The sequence below is a fragment of the Bubalus bubalis genome, chromosome 2, assembly GCF_019923935.1.
Source record: "Bubalus bubalis isolate 160015118507 breed Murrah chromosome 2, NDDB_SH_1, whole genome shotgun sequence".
Lineage (NCBI taxonomy): Eukaryota > Metazoa > Chordata > Mammalia > Artiodactyla > Bovidae > Bubalus > Bubalus bubalis.
In genome coordinates, this window is record NC_059158.1 from 106,751,217 (window position 1) to 106,766,732 (window position 15,516).

The 15,516-nt window shown below is 36.1% G+C and overlaps 1 protein-coding gene across 1 annotated transcript in view; it reads left to right on the top strand.

Annotated features, from left to right (window-relative positions):
- Positions 1–2,797: 2,797 nt before the first annotated feature.
- LRP1B (LDL receptor related protein 1B) overlaps positions 2,798–15,516 on the top strand; it is a 2,209,913-nt gene continuing 2,197,194 nt past the window's right edge. Inside the window, exon 1 of the mRNA XM_025261770.3 lies at positions 2,798–3,794. Within this exon, the coding sequence (XP_025117555.3) occupies positions 3,611–3,794 (184 nt within the window). The 5' untranslated portion in view covers positions 2,798–3,610. The remainder of the gene's footprint in view (positions 3,795–15,516) is intronic.

Here is a 15,516-nt window from a genome sequence, read left to right on the forward strand (position 1 = left end):
AGAAGTCCTTAGCAACCTGACTTTCAGGCCAAGTCTCCCTCACACACATCACTTCCAGGAGACAGACTCATTCTAGGTTTGTAAGGAGACACAAGTTCTGCGCGTAACATGGCTTTTCAGGTGTGTTAAGTTATAACAGTAGCACAAAGCACTACTATCTGTGCAAAAGGCTCAACAGTGCTAAGAAAATAATGAAGTTAGCATAAATGAAGTATGATGTTTGATCACATGTACCCAAAACATGGCTCTAATTGGAAAGTATAAGATTACCACTCACTGATAATTAATATTCGTGTGTTGTTTTAAACCAGAAAGTAAGAATGATTGGTTCTACCTTGTTTAATTTATCTCAATGAGAGATTTCATAACATTGTATAGTTTGATGAATTAATTTATTTAACTTGTCAGTGTTAATAACCCTGATTAGAATGAAGAAATTATAATGGGCCATAGGAACAGAGTCTGAACAGTAACTGTTAACTATTCTCACTTCACTAATAGTATACTGTATTAATTCCTTTTTCATTAAAGTATATTTGATGGGAAATAAAATATTTCATAAGAAATTATGTTTTTTCTTTTACTTATAATTCATTATAACTGGATAGTCATTCAAAATCTAGAAGTAAATTTTTTATTTCCAAAACTCAAATTTGATCTGGACCTTTGTCATCCTCACTGATGCTCATAAAAGCTCTGTGATTAATTGTTCATTTTCAATATGTATTTGGAAGATGAACCCCAGTATATAAATGATCTGTGTACAGAACAATTTTATTTTATTTGACACTGGCCTTAAGTCAGTTTTGGAGCAAATGTGCTGCTGTTAATATTTACTCTGTTATATATTATTATGGCTTTGTGCTATGAACCGATGTCCTTGTTATAACTTTTGTCTTAAAACTCTGCTTGACATGCATTTAAATGTATATGTTGTGTCCACTTGACCACTGCTACATACTTAAAAATCCATTCTTCCACCAGATTGCTGTGGAGCATTTTTCATACCATTTACATTTTTGTTAATAATACCTATTTGCATTCTTAAGTCTCAAATTTTATCTTAAAGATAAAATTGAGGCTCGTTCACAATTGATGTTAAATGTAATCATCTTTTATTGGTATGCCAGCCTATATGTTAGTAAACTTCCATAATTGCCACTGCTGTTTTACACCATTATTTTGAGTCATGTGTCATTCACACATGATGATTTGATTGTTGATTACTAAAAATGAATTCTATTTTGCTTTATTATACTGGTCACAATGTGTGGACAATGCATCCTTGATTTTCTTCCATTCAGGAGAGCTAAAAAGTCGACTAGTGTATCTAACAGAGATCACCTGGTTTTTATTCTGCCTAATTCACCTAATACATTACTATTAGGAGGCACTACAAATTAAAAGTGTAACATACTGAGAATATAAGTTAAAATGGAATTTACTTCCCTGCTTACCTTTCATAACTTTCCCCTTTAAATAGCTATCAGTGGAATCCAGGGCTGCTACATATACTTCTGCTACGAAAGTGAATGAGCCATTGATTTTCAGTCACAGCACTTTGGTACATGGTAAGAGTCTTTGGTTGATTGTGTTCCTGGCTACTCTTCTCCACCTTGCAGTTTTTGAGATGGAGGGTGGGGGCAGGTAATAGGTAGTAATAGTATAGAAGAGGAAGAATTTTAACATCCTTAGCTTGTTTTTTGAGCTCTCCTTGTTTTATTGCCAAAACTTAAGTGCATATGGATTTCCTAATAGCTGACCTCCTAGTTGACTGAATGGGCTCTTGTCAAAAAAAGACACTTACTTTGTTTCAATGAAAGAATATTTTGCAGAATGCAAAGGTCTGTGGACACTTGAGAAGAAATATCTATTATTGTTAGCATCATTTAAAATATACCCTTCTCCCCCTTTGCAAATATTCTTTGAACTCTGCCACTTATTCCCAAGTTTATGAATTTTTTGTATGAAGTGAAATAGGAAAACCTCTGTTTCCTATATGAAACAATAAGAATGACTAGGTGAAATTATATAACAACTTTAAAAGAAAAAAATCATAAAATTTTAAATGTGGAAAGAGTTATCTTTTAGGCATGAAATGAGTCAACTTACAGGGGGAAATAAACTTTAATACATAAAATATAGCAAAATTGATCTAAAGAACATATTTTATAATCACGGACTAAGTGGCAATATCTCTCATGGTCACCTGTGATCTTTGACCCAGTCTAATTTTAATGGTTTCTAAGGAGCATCTGAAGATATTTCTAGATAATTTTACTCTCATAAGAAGCTGGTTTATTGTGCTAACATTCATCTAAAGTAAGTTTCACTTGATAAACTGAAAGCCTATTTAAAACATCTTTCCTTTTCTGTAATCCTATTGCTTAGTTTTGTGCGTTCCTTATAGTTTTCCTTTACACCAATTTCAGGTGTTTAAACATTAGACACAAAACATTTTTAACATTTGCTCTTTAGGCAAGAATTACTGATGTTACAAGGGGAAAAAAGTAAGTCTTCAGCTATTAAGATTTCTGAGTTTTAATTTAGCATTTTTTGAGTGACTAAAATTTTAGGCAGTTGAAAGATCATATTTAAAATACTTAAGCAAACAACTTTTTTTAAAATCGCAGATTCATTTTAATACCTCCGACAGTTTGAGAAAGTTCTTAATACTACCACTGTACTGTGTAGAAAAAAAAGAAAAAAAGAAATAATGCAGCAAAAGTTCAAAATGGTTCAAGGAACGGTTTTAAAGAGAGAAATCTACACAATAAAACTGCCGAGTTTTTGCTTTATGGTTCCCTACTTAAGGGGTCTCTTTCCATCCACCTTCCCTTCTTATGCAACGGGTGATGACATTGGGGGTTTGTTTTGTTTTTGTTTCTGCTGAATCACTAAATTTTCATCTTTGTCCCCAGGTACTGCTCAGCATAAAAGTTAAAGGTGCAATTCAAAAAGCATTGCAATTTTTGTGGCAAGCGTAGGAACCATTTCCCTAAAAGAAGCCCAGTTACTCGGCTCGTCGTTCCTTCGGAGGAAGGAAGCTTCCAGGGAGCAAAGGGATCAAATGTGCTTTGCCTAGAGAAGCATCTATCTCAGCTCTGGTGGCTGCTAATTCCGAACTGGCTGTTAAACGCGGAGCTTCCTAGGCTTCTGGCTGGCTCAGCCCAATGCAGAAGTCTCCCCCCTTCTCGAAAGACCCAAATCCCTACAGACCCAGCTTGGAGTTACTTTCCCTTCAAGGAGACTGAAATAATTGTGATTTGTGGTGCTCTCAGTTCGCGGTGGTATTTTCCTGTTGTGTTAAATGCCTCTTACCAAGTAATAGATGTGATTTATGTGGACGATGGAGGGGTATGTGGTGGATTCGGTGATTAATCAGTGAATTCCTCTCCGCTGGCATCTCTCACTGCCCCTCTTTGCGTGATGTAAGATCAGACGTACTCTGCATTGAAAAGTCAAGACACACGAGCGGCTCGCTCGCGCTCACACACACACTCTCTCCCCTACGCGCGCGCATCCGTACACCTTTCACATCCTGCTCCAGGCAGGAGAAGGCGGACTGGCTGGGCTCATTGAGCTGAAGAATTTCCAGTGACATTTGTAAATGACGCTGCTCGATTCGGGGCTCCGAGCTGCGGCCGCCGCCGCCGGGCCGAGGGTACCGCCGAGCAGTCTCCGGCTCAGGCTTCCTCCCCGGGCGACCACGATGTCCGAGTTTCTCCTCGCCTTACTCACTCTCTCGGGATTATTGCCTGTCGCCAAGGTGCTGACCATGGGAGCCGACCGAGGTAAGGAGAAAACCCCTCCCCCCTCCTTGCCCCATGTCTTCCTTGGCTTTCCTGCTGGGCGACGCTTGCATATAAGTGAGTGTGAAACTTAAGTCCTTGCGGCCCCGCTCCCCGGGACCGTGGGCCACTGTGCGCTGGCCTCGTGGAGGGGTGAGAGGTGCGGTGGGGGTGGGGGGTGTCTCCGAACCAGGAACCCTAGTCCTCGGCTCCCCCACAGCTTTTTCTTTTGGCCCTTTACCGGTCCTGATTTTGTCCCCCCGGGAACGTATGGACTTGACTGCGCGCTTCTCCCCGCGCATCCCAAGCGCTGCAGATGTTGGGATCAGAATTCGCTTTCCCAAGACTTCCCATCGCGCTTACTTTCTGGGCTTCGAGCTTTTGCGGGCTCAGGGTTCTCCGCGTTAAGTGTGTGCTTCCTTAACTTATCTCCTGGGTTAACTTCCTTTTCTGCTGCACCCAAGGTCTCGGGAGAGGGGAAAGCGGAGACTCCAGCCTCTTTCGTTTCTGGAGCCCTTTTCGGGGGCAAATTCATTCGGGTCATCAGTAGAGAATCTAAAGCTTTGGCGGAGCTTCTGGGCATAAGCACCTGCTTGAACTTGACTTTTTTGATTCCCGAATGTCTGTGGCTCAGCTTTTGGTGCCCGGAGACGCTAACCCATCGCTGGCTTCTTGCCCTTGCTATTTCTCCAAACAGCTGACAAATGATAGAAGTTTAAAAGGGAATCGGTATGGGGAGCAGAGCAGAAAGGAGAGGAGGTGGACATTATAATAAACCCGAATTTGGTAAAGTTTGATCTGGAAACCCAAGAATCTCTGTGCAAGTTTCATAATCTTTGACGAGTCAGACCGGTGAAAAAAGAAAAAAAAAAAAAAAGTAGATCAATATTTGAGTCATTGGCATTGAAATGGTTAACTGTTTAAAGTAAAATCACAAGTATCATAGATCTAGTTTTGTTTTGGTTTTGTTTTTAAATCCTAACATGAGTTCGTATTGACTAATATATTTTGGTTTGGGGGCTAATGAGAAAAAGAGTAAGAAAGATAGAAAACGTACCCAGATCTCAATGCCAAGCAAATAGGCAGAATGTTGCATTGGGAGATTCAGTGACTGTGTTTATGGGTAGCAAATTATGAAATGACTAAAAAGGGTTGCTTCATTAATGAAAAGAACAGGGAAATGAATTGTAGTGTTTCTACTCACCTGCTCTGGGCAACCAGATTATACCCTTTATAGCATACCCACACATGTCATTTCCTTTACCAGTAGTGAGACTAATATGAGTTCCTTTAGAAAGTCTGACATTTACTGAGTGATAATCTTTTAAACATATCTTTGCCACCTAACCACTTAGCTTCTGAACTTGCCTTAACTTGCCTTGAAGTTGGTCTGGAATAGTTGAAAACTATACTGATAAATGGAAGCACATAGCTTTGACTAGAAATGATGATGTCTTTGATCTGGAACAATCAGCTCTCAACCTTTCTTAGAGAGAATGTTTGAAGTTGGACCAGAGCAGATGAACAGAATGAAGCTTTTCAGTCCTGTGTGCTAGCAAAATAGAATGACACTGGCAGATACTGCTATGGGGCTCCTTTTGTGTGAGTCTCAATTCTCCAGAAACTTGACCTCATCTGGAATTAAGTTCCCAGTTCTTCTGTATGTGTTTATGAGGAATAGGGCCATTGCTACAATGATTGGAATGAATACTGGATAGAATTTCAAATATAGAGACCCCTAACTTTCTTCTGAGATAGAAAACTAAATAAAAGGATTAGAATTTGATGTCCATTTAGTTCCAATAAGGAGAGAGATATATAAGAGAAACAGGGCATATGGAAAAGGATGGTCACTCTTTCCTAAAACTGAAATAGTGCCTGATTGTATCACTATGCCAGCATAAGAAGTGCCATACTGGAGAATACAAGTAAAATAGTTTTGGACCAACAGTTAACCGCTATTGTACATATTTAACACAACTTTCAAAACTGTTATAAAAGAGCTAAAAATGCCACAGCTAGCTATCAAAATTGAAAAGGGTGGGTCCCGTTTGGAAAAAGAGGGAAAAAAGAGATAGAGCAATCTTGTTGAAAGAGGAAAAGAAAGTGCTGCTGCATTATGACAAACTTCTCTTACTGAAATGCTGAAACAGAAGATATGGGAATATAAACTCAAGAAAGAGGTTAATAAGATGAAGCCTTCTGCCCAGGCTTATGTCAGTTGTCCTTGAAGAACAGAACAGGCCTGTGAATTACACAGGTGTGTTTTGTAGTGCAAGACCTAACTTCAAGCCAGAAAATGAGAAAACACTTTCAGGTCCTCCAAATAAATATTAAGTAATGGGTAGCTTCTTAAACCGCGTGAACCAGATGGTTGCATTACCCTATACCTCCATTTCTCTTCCTTTTGTGTATAAACTCAGTATTTTTTCAAATAGAAAAATACTTGAACTTGTATGCTTGCATTCAGTTTATGCACACACACTTGTCCTTAAATTCTTCTACATTGCTTATTTTTTTTTAGTTTGCATTGATTTTGGTACAGAGTTAAGCTGATGTACATGTCAGTTTTTATTAATTTCATCACATCTGAAAAAAGGAAACATCTTTGTAACTCTTAACAGCAAAACTTGGAGGATAAATCATGTTCACTTTAGAATCAACCAGTGTGTCATATAACAATGTCATATCACATCAAAGTATTGCTTGATAAGGATTAAGACTTAAAAGGAAGTATATTTTAAATTGTCAAATTTTTTGAAAAGAAAAGGGATTGAAAGAACTGAAGCTAGTCTCTTTTATGTTCTTGAGTCTGGCAAGATGTGGAAACGTATTTCCAAATAATTAAAGTTCATGCTGCTGTAATCATTTAATCATTTAAATGTATATGTCTATAAAACCATCTAAAACTGGCAATCATGTATGTTAAAATTTTAATCTCAAAGAAGAATGGGCTGCTAGCCATGTCTCTTTATATTCCAGAAAAGTTAAAGTTTTGTTTTTAAGAGGTCTCCATAATCTTTGAGTATTCCTGTCTCTCTCTCAAGCTCAAACTGAAAATGTTACAAAGGACAGGAAGCAATAAAAAAATAAAGAAAATTTTCAGTGTGTTGAAAGAAGAAAGTATGTAAATTGCAGAAAACTGAATAAGGGAAGGAAAGAAAGAGGGCAGAGGGGAGAATTCTGAATGATACTTTCAGGAAGAGGCTGAATCCAGATTAATCTTCCTAAAAGAAGAGATTAAAGTATCTTTTGACAAAATAATTTCTTAAGGTAAATGTTGTCCACTGATATCATAATAAATATCCTATGGAAATGTTTACAGTATACAAATAAAGAAACTTCCATCAATGTAAGGCTGGATATAACTAAATCTGAAGAACGAAGAGAATACTACAGAAAACTTAAATGTTTTAACTGTGCTAAGATTGTTAAATGGAAGTAATTTGTTTAAGTGAATGTGAAAGAAATATTTTTAGAAAGGCTGGTGGGTGAGGGATATAGTTGATATATTCTTTAAAATGAGACTTATTTGTAAATGCTACTTATTATTCACGGTAGAGTCTTGCAGAGATTTTTAGTTTTCAAGTGCATGGGATCTAGGACATTAGTTTCTTTCTACTTGTCTTGTCAATCTCTTTTCAGAGCCTAGGGTGTACCATTAAGATAGGCTCCATTTAAAGTCACCTGGACTTAACATGATTTAATCTTTATCAAAATTACAATAATGAGGGATCTCTGTGTCTTCCCTCAATTCTATGTTTTTTTTTTCCATGATTCTTCTTTTAATTTTCACATCTTCTATGAAATATAACCTCTTTCTTCAATTTCTTCCTAGTTGTAGAGATTCTGTGTAGTAAAAGGTACCAGGCAGATATATTGATACATTTCTCTATCTTCTGAGGCTCTCTGTCAAAACAGTTCTTGTACAAAGGAAACACTTTTCTTCATTCTAGATGGATACATTCAAAGAGAGTAGAATTAATACTTAAAGTTAATCATGATTGTCCCAACATGATGTCATTAGTTAAATTAATTTAGCAGTAAGTAAAACCCACCTGCTATATAGATAGATCTTCTTCAAAGAAGATAACTTCTTTAAAATGACTGCCTTGGTACCCAGAACCTATAAAAACACCACTTTGGCCTGGAAATTGGAGATAGATTTTTAAGTGAAACTTTTACTTTTTAGAAAATTTTCAGACAATATATGTCTAGTTTTGTGATGACCACCTCCTTAAAAACATTATGAAATGAAAGTACTTTGAGTTATTTTTCAACTCCTAACATGCAGTATTCTAATGAGTGAATTTCCATTTAATACGTAATTTGTTGTAACAGAATCTGACAGTTAAGGAAATAAATGTCAAAATGTATTTGCCTTTGAAATGGCTATAATTATGATGCACTCAATGTGTATAATTTAAAACAATGTTTTTAGTAACTGTACTTCTAAAGAAAGTTGAGCAAAATATTGACTAGTTTCATAGTGAGTTAGCAAGAATATATACTGGACCGAACCTATATCAGGATAGAGTTATGTTTACTCTGATTACTTCAAAAAACCTTCTTTATAGTCTCTGAAGAAATCTAGATCTTTATATTTAATTGAAAAATAATGACTCAAACCTACCTTGATACATAGAGACCACAATTTTTTTTTTTTTTCTGGTGGGACAGCAAAGGCAGAATAATTGTAACCAGTCAAGCAATGCTCTTCCGTGGAGTTGCTTTCCATCTTCACACGGATTGTTATTCTCCAAATTTCACCTGTATAACAACCCATTGAAAAAGAGGCATAAGAATGAAGTTGCAACATAGCAGTCACAAATCTAACAATCTACAAGTCTTAGGGGCATTCTACAGTTGTTTTCTTTTAGGAGATAGTTAGCGTTTATTAGTTGCTTGGGAAAAAAAAAAAAGTTCCATTATTTAAAATTCAAATACAAAATCTTGGAAATATCTCTAAATATTAGAGTTTAAGTTATTTTTGTACTAGTTCATGTATGTGCCAATGAGTATCTTTAATCTACATGCTTTTGAAGAGTATTGCACTTGCAATAATATGTATTCACTGTCTCACTATTGTATGTGATCTCATTTGAATAAATATTAATCTCTCCAACTACATCTGAACACTCTATATTTTAGAAGAGGGAATGAAGTCTTCAGAAGATTTTGCAACACATCCGAACAAGTAAGTTTAGACCTTCAAAATTTATATGCTTTTTTCTGTTAGAAGTTTTTCTGCTATAAGCTGCCTTCACACTTTTAAATCTATATTTTCTCCTCATAAATGATTTGGTAGCCTTCCTTCCCAGCCCCCCAGCATAATTACAAGGCTAAGTTAGAAAGTATGTATTATTTATTGCTCTGTTTTGAATTCAGTGATACCAAAATATAGTTTCTTTCTCTCTTTCCATCCTGTTGATTTAGTCTGTCTCTATACAAGCTCAATTATTTTAACTGAGCTTTCTGACTAAACAAATTGGTTGAATTGCCTAGGAACTAAATGAGCATCAAACTACTAGATAGTAGCCAGTCCTGGTAAAATAGTAAAATTGATCTTGCATAAAAGCTTAAAATTAAATTTTATGGAAAACAACAACAATGTATTTCCCTGAAAGACTTATACATGATACTTCCTATCTGTGCTTTGTAGAGTAAATCAAATGTACCTTTGCTGTTGTGCAGTTCGTAATAGGCAAATTCATTATGTTCAGTAGTAATTATTTATTTATATCATGGGGTAGCATAAGAGTTTAAAGCAGCATTAGGATATTAATGGAGAAGGCGACGGCACCCCACTCCAGTACTCTTGCCTGGAAAATCTCATTGACGGAGGAGCCTGGTGGGCTGCAGTCCATGGGGTCGCGAAGAGTTGGACATGACTGAGCGACTTCACTTTCACTTTTCACTTTCATGCATTGGAGAAGGAAATGGCAACCCACTCCAGTGTTCTTGCCTGGAGAATCCCAGGGATGGGGGAGCCTGTTGGGGTGCCGTCTATGGGGTCGCACAGAGTCGGACATGACTGAAGCAACGCAGCGGCAGCAGCAGCAGGATATTAATAAATACATGCTCTGAATTTATTCCTGTAGAGACAAATGCTACTTTATTGCAAATTGGTTTGAAAGTTCTTATTCTTCTTTATTGGCCTTGTTTATTGAGTTATTTTTTCAAAATATTTTTAAAAATAAAATATATTTCAAAGTCAAGACTCTCAATATAGAATATAAAATGGAAATCATTACAGTGATAAAGTGGACAGCAGTGTTTAGTGTGCTTTTAAATATGACTATAATAACTTTCTCACACAGTCGCAGTAACTTTGTTTTAGTCTGCAATTATATGTCCAGTTGTGGTTAAAAAAATGTAATGGCTTGATTAAATAAATGCACCCACTCATTTGTTGCTGATTTCCCGGTAGGTCAGATTCTTTTAATTATCATCAGGGGAAAAGGCTAATGCTTTAGTTGGTAACGATGGTGTCACTTAACATTCTTCAATAACTCTGCCACTCTGATTTGTTGAATAAGGATATATCATCTACATTTGGAATTTCTCATATATTCCAAAGTAGTTGTAAATATAAAACACTTGTCAAAGGTTTCTTTACCTATAGGAACAATGAAAAATAATTTCAGTTTATATATATCTGTTTAATCTTATTTTTTCTCAGAAAAAGTTTGAATATAGCCATGACTGTATAAAAGTTTTCCATTTACATGTGAATAATATTGTAACTATGCCCTTTATACAAGACAAGTTGGAAAGTATCTTTTCATATGTGATTGTTTCTAACTTTTTTAAGCAAGAAAAAAAAAATCTTGAAGAAGATAGAGTGGGTTGCCTTGCTAAGATCCCATTTTATCTCCCAATGCATTCTTATTAACAGTCAGACATCTCTTCCTGAAATGCACGCACCTCATTGTCCTGGCTGGCTTAGCCTTCAGACCAAAGACAGGTATTGTTGAAACACGACCTCATTTTAGTCGAAAGAATACATTTCTTCTTTAGGTAAGATCAAGGTACCACAGACCGTCTCTTGTTTTATTCTTGCAATCAATAGGACATTCCTTCCTAACTTTTCCCCATTGCATTGACATCCTTCAAGGCTTCCAAAATGGCTTTAGAATTATGAATACGATTCCTTAAGAATTTTTTTACTGCTGAGTTTTTCTTTAATGACCATTTGCTCATCTTAGCTCTTTCTTCTTAAAATGAGAAAAGAGAACTAAAGATACAGAGGGATGGAGAAGAAGAAGAGAGCTAAAACTTCTGGTTCTCATTGCTTGCTTTGGGTGTTTCTGGGATATTTTAAGATATTTGTGAAAAAGAAAAACAGTCGAATAAGGCTGATCGACAGAAATGAGTTTAGAATGATTGTTTTCCTTAGAAATTAGGATGTATAAGGAGAGGAAGGACAAAGATGCTAAGAGAGAAAGCCTTGGCAGTAAGAATTTTTTGAAGCTTCAATCTGCACAGATCAGGTAACAGGCAGTAAGGAACTACTCAAACATTTGCTAAAATATAATTTGCTAAAATTTGCTAAACTATAAAATTTTGAGATTTACAAAGATTTGGTTTTTAGATAGATAATCTAAGACCTTGTGTGCATTTTCTAAAATTGTTAATTATATATTTTATTGATATGACCATGCTAAAATTAAAAGTATGCTTTATTAAAATATTCCACTTTATTCAACTCTATTAATTTTTAAGGCATTTTTCTCATAATTAAGCTCTGAAAGTACAGTGATAACGATGCCAGCTCATGGGTGAGATTTTTGCCTTGTCAGGTGAAACTATTACAGATTATGTCTACTGGACATCCGTATTTATGAGACTTTCATCAAAGAATAACTAAGATTTATAGGTAGAATTGCTAACCAGAATTCAGGCCCTTTTGCCAAGTCCTTGTATCACTGTCATTCTAACAAAAGGGCTAGCAGTTCAGCAGCAGCATGCTGATGGCCTGTAATACTCGTGGTGTACAAATCTTACTTAGGGGAAATGATAGTGACTTTATCCAACATTGACCAACATTAAAAATAAGTAGAATTTAGAATTGTCCATCTTTGGATAGAGTTCTTGCCTACGCTAGAATGCTTTCTTCCGTTTTCACTTGCTGATGATATTGTAAAGTATTTTGAAATGAATCTTAATAGTGTAAGAACCAAAATCTTAGGACTTTTCCCCATTCCCCTTGCTTTCCTCATTGCTGGGAGATCATAAGGTTATGAAAAGCATGACAGTTTTTATTTTATATGTACTTTAATCTGAGTGCCTGTGAAACACTGTTAAAGGTTTACAGAAAACTTTTCCAACTAACTCTGAAAAGAGAGACCTGGTAGTGTCTCTCATACCTTCCATGAATGCAAGGAAGACAGCATATGTGTAAATATCTCACACATTGGTATCTCATTAGATACATACTCATTATTTCATTAATTATACCATTAACTTAATGTAAATTGCTAAGAGCAGAAGAAATCCATTGTGTTGTAAGGGCACTTTAATTTTTTTCCATTTTTTCCTCCTGAAATCATATGATCCCTGAAGCAACTCATGTGGTTGGTGGTCATTCCTTTATTTATCCATACATTCAACAAATTTGAGCAGAGATCTGCTGGGAGTTGTTCTGGAGGTTGGGAAAGAAGCAGGTGAGCAAGTTAGACAATGTAACTGGTCTGTCTGAACTTACATTTTAGCTTATAAAAATTTTAGTGTGGGAAGAGACAGACAATAAACAAACTGACACATAAGTTAATACATAATATTTTGTGCTAAGTAGAAAGAAAAATGTATTCAAGAGAGGCGCTTTGGGGATTGGTTGTAATCCAGACGTTTTTGTGAAGGATAACATATTTGCTGAGATAAAAGTGATGTGAAGGAACAGACTATGCGTGGTTCTGAGGGAGGAACTTTCCATGTAAACCCTTGAGAAGAAGTCACGATTTTGGCATTTTAGAGAAAGGAAGAAGGTCTAGGTGCCTAAATTTCACTTTGTGTGTTTCGAAGAGATGAGGAATGGGGAAAGGGGCATTTATGAGTAGGTCAGGTAGGATTATGCAGATCAGAGTGGGGCACTTGGGTTTTGCTCTCATTATAACAGGCTGCAATTGAATGTTTAATCAGAGGTGATAGGACACAACTTTATTTATGAGATCATGCTTGCTACTGAATAAAAAAGGACAAGAGATACAGTAAATACAGTTAAAGGGTTATTATAACTGCTCAGGAGAGATGGCGGCTTAAACAACAGGGTAGCATTGTAGATTAGGATGAGATAGAAGAGTGACTCATCTTTAGGAAGATTTTCTATAACAATGAATGCAGAACCTTTCAAGAGATCAGAAGGATAAGGCATGAAATAAACCTTAAATTATCATCTTAGGAGGTAAAAGTTAACATTCTAGGTTATTTAGAAAAGAAAGCATTTTGTTTTATACCACTTCTTATTGATTTGTATGAAATGTGTCATGCCATGTAATGGTCGCATGTAGACCCTGCAATATTGCTTGTCTTTTCCCCTATATTTCAGAATTATTTCTACCATCTTCCCTATTACACATATTTACCCATACCATGTCTGCAAAATGAAATTAGTAGAATAACTTATAGTATTCTTTGGGAGTTTAGTTAAAATAATATACTTAGTAATATTCCGGGCATTGGTAAATGTGGCAGAAACTATTTAGTTATTTCTAAAAATATAAACTATTATAACAGCAGAAGGAAGGGGCATTGGCTTAAGTGTAGACTCATGTGATTTTTTTTTTCTTGAGGAAATTCTCAATATTTTCAAGGAAGAATTCCTTTTCCATTACCCCAAGTCCTTGATACGATTGAGAAGACTTTGTGCTGACAATCACCATTCCCACTTACAAATATTTGATTAATGGGATGAAATTTTAAGGGAATTGCTATTGGCTATATTCATTACCCTCCATGGAAGTGCCAAGAAAACTTTGGAAGGGAAAAGGGTGTTGAAAAGTGGTGGGGGACCTACTGGATAAGAGTTTATGACCTAATGGTTATTCCTCTTGGTCAGTCAGCACCCTTGGATGATTCTTTTGTACTTATCCACACACATTCACTGAATAAAATGTTGTAGTTCCTACTACGTACCTATCTCAGTGTGATTTGTAGACTGGAGGCAGACTTGAGTAAATAACATAAACCAGAATAAGCAATAAAAACACTAGTTTAGTAATTGTACATCTTTGGATTTTCAGGGAAGTTATTCTTATAGCTACAAAACAAACCCATTTGGGTTTATTGAGTTCTTGGAGCTAAAAAGGGGAGAGGGAGTGAGAGGAGAAAAAAGAACAAGGAGAGAGACTTTTTTTGAAACTGATGAAAAAGAAAAAAAAATATCAGAGGCCAGGGGTCTGTGGGGAAGAAAATATGTATACAGTGTTTGAGGGAAATACTGTTAATATTCAAAAGCAGAGACATTACTTTGCCAACAAAGGTCCATCTAGTCAAGCCTATGGTTTTTCCAGTAGTCATATATGGATGTGAGAGTTCGACTATGAAGGAAGCTGAGCACTGAAGAATTGATGCTTTTGAACTGTGATGTTGGAGAAGACTCTTGAGAGTCCCTTGGACGGCAAGAAGATCCAACCAGTCCATTGTAAAGGAGATCAGTCCTGGGTGTTCTTTGGAAGGACTGATGCTAAAGCTGAAACTCCAGTACTTTGGCCACCTCATGCGAAGAGTTGACTCATTGGAAAAGACTCTGATGCTGGGAGGGATTGGGGGCAGGAGGAGAAGGGGATGACAGAGGATGAGATGGCTGGACGGCATCACCAAGTCTATGGACATGAGTTTGAGTGAACTCCTGGAGTTGGTGATGGACAGGGAGGCCTGGTGAGCTGTGATTCATAGGGTCGCAAAGAGTTGGACATGACTGAGCGACTAAACTGAACTGAACTGTTAATATTAAGCTGAATGAGCCATTTTAGGCCTTAGTTATTAGAAGATTGTTTCAAGATTTTGTTCCATTGATTTTTTTTTCTTCATTGCTCTTATTTTCTTTTGGATCTCTTTTTTGTTATCTACCTTGAGAAGAAGTCAAACTTTAGTTTTAAAACTTAATATTCAAGTCTGCATTCCAAAGTACAAGCTTAGCCCCAAATATTTTCATTGAGTTTCTTTTTAAGCTGTATAGGCCATCTATTGCCAATAAAATCAACTTGAGATAATCAGCCCTTTTAGACACTATTTAGTTTATATAGTGAACAGCAGCATTATAGAGGACATACTTCACTCCAACCTGACAGATTGCCTTGGAAATGCTACATGACCATTACAACTAATTTAAAAAGATAACTGCTTTATTAGTTTTCAAATATGGTATGCCTTAAGATTAAGAAGAGAAGATGTATACTAAACACACATTAGGTTAAAATAAAAAGAGATCCAGAGCTTAGGCATTTATAATTTCAGAAATACTTAAATAAGATATTGAAGCCAAAAATCCCAACCAATTTATTTATTGTGTAAAGAGCTTACCTGGAGGTTTAGTAGACATTTGCTAGATGCCTGTGCAGAAATCTAATTTGTATGTGACTTTAACTTTAGTTCATTTTTCATGCACATTGTCAAAAGCCCTTTTAATAATTTGGCTCTAAGATTTCAGTACAAAATCAACACTATGCATAGGAATAAGTTAAGTATGAGATAAACACCAACATTTTATTAAATTTTAGAGTGC